We start from the raw sequence: 7,399 nt of genomic DNA, 5'->3' as shown, positions 1-7,399 counted from the left end.
GTGATGGTTGTTGGTTGACATATTTCAGGGTTTTCTAATGGAAATTATTGAAAAATATATCAATGGAAAAACAAGTCAATATAGAAAAAACTAGAGTCTACCTGAAATAGTGACCTTACTTGCCGAAATGCATGTCAATCCTGATTTATATTTTATACTAGCAATCTATTACAAGAATAGCATATCACATATTGCCTTTGTCAAGAAGTGAATACTCTTGTACGTATAATTTTGCTCCGAATAACGTCCTGGACAACCAACCTTGGATTCTTGAGTAAATTGGTTTTAAACCAAAGTCAAACTAGCAAAATACATTTTGTCGATCTACCTCTAAGAGTCGTAACAGAGTGGTATAAAATTTTCAATGATAGTCTTCAATAAACTTTCCGAAATCGGCCACAGACGTGTATTAAGACAGAATTGAAGTTATTGAGCTCCAAACCTACTCTCAAAACGATAAAATACAAAATAGGTATGGCGTAAAATAAAAAAAGGTAAATAAATATGTGGAAAAAAGATTCCAAATGTGAAAGGTATTATTGGTTTGAGAACGTTGCATATTGGTACTGCATGACATGGATATTTTAGGCGACTGAATAAATGAAATCCCAACGAACTAAGACACTTTGTAAAATAACCTCATTGTTGAGAGAGGAAACACTGCTCAATTCAATTCAACAGTATTCAATTATATTCTTGGAATAATTTGAGCAACATTTCAAATCACGAATTGTTTTGACAGCAATTCCACAAGTTGCTTTTCGTTTTCGGGAAACCTTATTTCAACTTTTGAAATACGGTTGAATTTACTTTGAAAAAATGTTGTTACGTGTTCACATGCCTTGAAAACTATTATTATAAAACATTTGTGAGCCGTTAGTATAGTTAGCAAGTAAGTAATAATGTGATTGCCGCTAATATCAACACTGAAATCGGCATTAGAGCATATATCATCATTATTATACTTTTTTACGAATCAGGACGGCACATATCGTATATGGAATCCAGGTCCAGCCCAATGAATTCATGCTCAGACTATATTAGGGAAGTTACATTGATCATTTAACTTTCGAAAGCCGAAATGAAATTAGCTATGTCGTATACAACTTATTGTGGAAAATTTCTTCGCACCTCAATATCTTTCCCGACAATTGATAATTCAAATACGGATATTATTGATATGCATTATCCATTCCAGTGCTCCAATCGGTGTATCACGGGACGATGGTGCGTTGAGGACAGACAATGTTATGTGTTGTGGCATGGGATAGCTAGACTCTTTTTTTTAATACGCATGTTTTTTTAAATACACTATTTCAATCCAAATTTGTACGCTTTTATATGTTCGATTATCATAGATTTTTGATAATTATTGACACGTTCACTTCAGTCGAGTTTAATAAACTCAGTGTTAACAAAAATGGAGATCTTCTACTGAATTTGCTATTTGAAAACATTTTTTTGGAGTAGGATTTATATTTAAATCCTTTCAATTTGTCAGAACATGTCAGTGTTCATTATGTCTTGCATTACAATATTGACTGAAACAATGCATGGAGTCATATAGCCAATGATCATTTTTATAATGTCCATACACATCCGATTGTTCTAACTTTTATAAATACTTATTTATTTATGTCAGAGTATTTTGCCACGAAAAGATGTGTAAAATATCTATCAGTGATTGATGTGTTGGCCTATTTCTTAGATTTTATAATATTCTACTTCTACATTATGGCAGTGAAAGGCCGTTGAGCCAGCACAGCCCGGAATGATGTGTTTATTTATTTCCCCTCATGTTATCTGGCTACCGGAAGCGTATTTTGATACCTAAACTCTCAGCCCAAAGCCTTTCAACAGTCAAGCAGCCTCATGATCATTGAAGCTTGCCTGGGTCTTTTTTATTACACTCTGCATAGGTTATATTATAATAAAATAAATGTCACAGATGCCATTGAATCAGCCAATTACTATACCTTCATTGATGATACTTATTTCAAACCTGGGCTTTCCTCATGAGGATAACAACGGATCGTCTCAATATAATTATGTAAATATATATATTTCAACATAGGCGTATGAAAGCATAATAGAGATCTCATTCTCATATTAGTTTGAAAAACTAATTATTCATAAAATTATAATTGTAAAATAATATAATTGCACAGAAAATTATCACATTTATATTACAAACATATATTCGTTACTTATGATCTGAATTTCTAATTACAAGATGTCGATGATAAAACATATCTATAAAGAGCAACATACGTTATCAAAATTAAATTGTCAGTATTTCGGTGCAGCTGATTCCTCACTATGGTGATTCCCTTTAGACCTGAAAAATTGTAAAGATAAACATGAAGTCGAAAATACAACGCTTAATCAGAAGAGTAAAGGGCCGACTGTTCCCCCTGCCTTACATTGCATACTTGACTCGAAAATCGTTGGCGTATCATCCCGGCGTTAATATACTTCCTATAACTTGTATATTTCACAAAGCCCTGCATCGAAATTCGGAAGGCAGACGTGACAATAGATATCAATTTATAAAGTTTATTATGACTTTTATTTGAGGTAATGCTACCGAAATTGAGTGAAAAAGTACTGCCTCAATATGAGTGAATCTGGTTTTTTGAATTATAATATAGTAACGCTTGTGGCCAAAAAGTTCATTTACAACATGTTTAAAAATCATACCTTGGGTGGTGGGTCGGACTGGAAGGCAACATTAGCCTGTCCAGTCATGGATGGTGCGTACTGAGCTGTATACATCGGAGGTTGGTTCATGTGTGGTGGCACAGTTGAGGAATGAGGTTGACCTTGGATAGAATAAAATGTTAAAAGTGATCGTACCTGCCGAAGCAGCAGTGCATTTATTGATTCCAAAGCAGACCTATAGTTTGTTTTGTTTGTAGTATGTTGTTGTTGTTCTTGTTGTGAGTATTTTTCTCCTTGTGAAAAAATCTATAAATACTGGACTAATCACTTTTTTCAGTCGTTAAAATATTTGTTGTCGTTAGAAGGCCCTCATTTTTTATTTGTTCTTAAATTTCCTAGAAGATCCGACATTTCATTACGACATCTGGCTGTTTTAATTTCATTCACCGTTTTTATTCCGCCAAGCGTGACGGCCTACTTCTACGCTGTTATTGGGCTTTCGTGTCCATATACTTGAGCTTTGCCCCTTTGTTAAATAAAATTATGTATTAAGCTGTTAAATTATCGCAAACTCTTGAAATATTTTACAGGGAAGGCACATTTTGAACTCTAAAACGCTTAAATTAGTATATTTTAGTCTATTTCACTCGCGACTGCAATATGGCCTGCTAAGTTGGGGCTCAGCAACAAGGTCTTCCTTACAGCCAGTCCAAATTCTGCAAAATAAAGTTTTACGATGCATGGCATTTGCAAAGAAAGTTTGTGTAACTAACATGCAGCTCTACCACCAGTATGAAAGTTGCTGTTTTTCTCTCTTTCTTTTTTTTACACAAATTTCTGCTCTGGCATCAATTTGATGATAATTATGTTCAACTTTAAAAGCCATTGTTAATGATATTTCTATCTTTTGAATTATTGCTAAATCTGTGATAATATGATTGCCTTATTGTTATATTATTTCTCTATGTAAGTGAGTATAAAATCTCTCTCTCTCGATTCGTATAGTACTGCTTAATTATTACCTTTTTATGTCATTAAAAGTTATTGTGTCATAACTGATAAACTGCATATTCAATTGTGGATCATAAATTAATATTCCAGTTCTTTTTCAAGTATGCATAAATACTTATAAATGTTGGTAGCCTCTCTGTTAATTAATTTAATAAGTTTTTTATATTGTTAAAAAAAATCATCTGTGTAAAAAAGTGATAAAGTGCATTAATAATTGCATTTCTAATTGTTCATATTTAACTGTGGATTATCGCGACCCCTGGTTTGGGAACCCTTGCACTATACAGTATTCAGTGATTGTCACTGTTTTTTCCATGCTTCCATTTCGTAAATTAATTTTTTATATCGTTAAAATTCATTGTGTAATAAGCGATGAAATGTATATTTAATTATGGATCATACAGTAATATTCCAGTCTTTAAATAATCTTACTATATTGTTAAACTTATTGTGTAACAAGGGAACTGTATATTTAATCATGCATACTTAATTGCGGATCATATATTAATATTTCAGTTCTTTTTCAAGTATGTATCAATACTTATGAATGTCGGTAGCCAATATATAGTATTCAGTGATTGTCACTGTCTCTTTTTTTTCTTGGTTTCATTTCATAAATTAACTTTATAACCTTTTATATTGTTAGAATTCATTGTGTAATAAGTGATGAAGGGTATATTTGATTGTGTTATTAATATTCCAGTCTATTTCAAGTAATGACCTCGTTATATTGTAAAACCCACTATGTAACAAGTGAACTGTATATTTAATTGTTAATCATATACAGTATTAATATTCCAGTTCATTTTCATATATGTATAGATACTTATGAATGTTGGTAGCAACTATACAATATTCAGTGATTAGTACAATTTTTTCCCCTGTATTGTTCTCGTGAACTAATTAAGGTGTCAAATGATACTTTTACATCATGCGCTCGCTATATTGCTGAATCTGTGATGACATTATTTCTCGTCCCTATTATTTCATTTTGATCATTTCATTTTGACCTCTCAAAATCCTAAATTGCCCTTAATAATGATAACTTCCATAATACCATCAAATTGTCGACTCATTTCTTTTTCTTCATCCTATCTATATGTTATATATTTAAATTTATACTCGTTTGCATCCACCTATGGTACTATTTTATGCCATGATAGGCTTATATACAGCATATACACAAGGGTCGGGAGCATAGATGACTTTAATCGGTCTTGCACACTGACCCGCACAAAGCAATAATCAATCACTGTTGTTACAGCTGAAATATTTTCGTTATTATATTATGTTTATAACAGTGTTGACTTTGTTTTGTAGCAATAAATCTCTCTCTCTCTCTCTGTTGATTCTAGTTGGATATATACATTTTATCTGCGTTTTAATTTTCGGGGCCGTAATGATGTAACGGTAAATGCCATGGCATAATTCGTATGCATTTCGATAATTTGTTAGGAAATTAAGATTTCTTTGAATAAAATAAGATGAATGAGATATTGTATTAGTATATATATTTATATATATATTTTTTATCCGTGACATACCTTGGAAAATAACTGTTTGTCCATTAGCCAGGGTAACAGCATTTGGCTGTCCGATTGGGAAAACAGCAACGTTCTGTCAAATAAAAGTACACAGAATGAGTTTGTACTATTTTCAACTGTTACGGAAATTTAATGACTTTCAAGAGCTAAAAATGTTACAAAAATTGAAGACTTCAATCATGCGATGTTGTTTACCTGTTGGAAGTCGTATGGATCACAGCAACAACATCTGCGAGCAATTCCAGAATACGAGGTGCTGACGATGAACAGAATGAATAAAATAAACCAAATGAACGATGCAATAGAGTGTAGAATGATGAGATCTACGGATTGCTGTCAACAAAAACATCGATGGTTGACTAATGTATTCGGACCAGATTGGAATCTATCAATTGGTTAATACTAGTTATTTTTTTTTGACATGACCAGAATCATATATGTTTTCAAGATAATATTGTAATATATATTTTTAGAAGAAAGCAAAAATTGGATTAGCATCTGCATTAATACAGTAATTAAACTTTCAATTAATATGTAGCACACAAACTAGAATATTTTTAGAGGTACTCACATACAAATACCACGATTGGCCTTACTCATTTTCCATGAACTGTATACAATACATGATATAAAGCTCTATTTTACCTTTTCTCAAACTGACAAAATCAAACAAGTCTATACTCACAAAGCTAACAAGACTAGCGGTAATTTCCATTCCAAGAAGGCAGATCGAGACAAAGATTCCGATTACAGACAAAGTAAGATTTGTAGTAATCTGTGATATGTGTAAATATTGTCATTATTCATGGTAGAGTTAGTTGTTGCTTGGAAACGGACTTCGAACCCCGAGTCCTGGATCGCAAATATATCTACCCTGAATATCCGGACACACATTTATAAAGGACCACTCTAAAATTCTTTTTCGTTATTCAAATAAAAATGGTAAATTTAATCATCAGTCAAGTCTAACTCTTACTCAACTATCACAAAAAGATACCAGATACTCACTCCATAGCGTTGATTGGTGATATAATTATATAAAACGTACCGTACAAGTAGAAGGGCTGCAGCCTTGGGCAAGTCCAAAACATGAAAACAGAATCACCTGCAATAAACAATAGTTTTCAATAAATATTTCTACCACTAATCAATATTTTGGATTCGAATCATCAAATTCATGATCAATGAGGAAACTTACAAGGATGAAATATACAATTGCATCACGAGAAGTACAAAGTTGTAAACTTGTAACATTAAGTTAAAAGTCGATTTAAAGGTAGCTTAAAAATGATTTCTACATACCAAAGCCCCTCCCCATATATTAGTTCCCAAATTCGACAGTGTTCCATAGTAGTAGTATTGATATGGGTAGTCACATCCCCTGGTACTGGTACAAACTGGCAGTATTGCAATGCCAAGGCCAACCAGATAGATCCCGAATATAAGTTCTGTTACCTGAAAATTTGAATAAAAAACAAGTTTATTTGGATTGGTCCTTGCGAAGATAAAAAATATTCATAATTGCAACCAGAGCGATGGAAAATTATAAAAAAAAAGGGGTAAACTTAGAAAAACTTGAATATTGGAACACCAGTAAAGTGAGCATTATGTTGGTTTGCAGTGCTTTCCTGAATGAAAGTCTCTATCATGGTATTACAATATTTGACTAATAAAGAATAATACTTACAGCCACTCCTATAACGGAGCATTTTGTCTTTTTAGCGTACTCAATGTTAGTACCACTTGTTGGGCGCGTTTGTACATAACATATACCAGTAGGCGGAGAGGTGCAAATATTCCACGATGCTGGTACGTTCGTCATTTTTCCTATTTTCTTCAGATAAGAAAATTTGAATCTAGTATCAATTTATATAGTTTATCTGGCAAAATATTCACTAGTAATTAGCAAAGAGAAAATGTGAATTCGAGTTATCATTACGGTGGGTATTGACATTTTAACTTACGTTTGCTGTATATACACATAGACCATTTGTGTTTGCGACTAAACTCAAGCAAAAATTTTACTCAGAGTACAGAATTATAAGATTCCCATGAAAAAATATGTTCATATAGCTTACTAGTTCCTGTTCCTTAGCTGTAACTAGTTCCTTTAAAACCAAATATTCAATATTAAAGTACTAGAATTTGCGAGGCAAAATATAATCAGGCAACTATTTCAGAAT

The 7,399-nt window shown here is 32.5% G+C and overlaps 1 protein-coding gene across 1 annotated transcript; it reads right to left on the bottom strand.

The window, feature by feature from the left end:
• Positions 1–1,849: 1,849 nt before the first annotated feature.
• LOC120344222 (uncharacterized) lies at positions 1,850–7,107 on the bottom strand. The gene is made up of 8 exons (XM_039413342.2): positions 6,904–7,107; positions 6,519–6,671; positions 6,265–6,321; positions 5,902–5,991; positions 5,412–5,549; positions 5,217–5,289; positions 2,701–2,822; positions 1,850–2,338 (listed from the first exon to the last, which is right to left on the bottom strand). Exons 1-8 carry the CDS (start codon positions 7,036–7,038, stop codon positions 2,333–2,335), a joined length of 774 nt encoding a protein of 257 aa, XP_039269276.2. The 5' UTR covers positions 7,039–7,107; the 3' UTR covers positions 1,850–2,332.
• Positions 7,108–7,399: the final 292 nt, after the last annotated feature.

The sequence above is a fragment of the Styela clava genome, chromosome 5 (assembly GCF_964204865.1).
Source record: "Styela clava chromosome 5, kaStyClav1.hap1.2, whole genome shotgun sequence".
Taxonomy (NCBI): domain Eukaryota; kingdom Metazoa; phylum Chordata; class Ascidiacea; order Stolidobranchia; family Styelidae; genus Styela; species Styela clava.
Note: the sequence above shows the minus strand (reverse complement) of the source record. Positions and strands in the feature narration are given on the sequence as shown.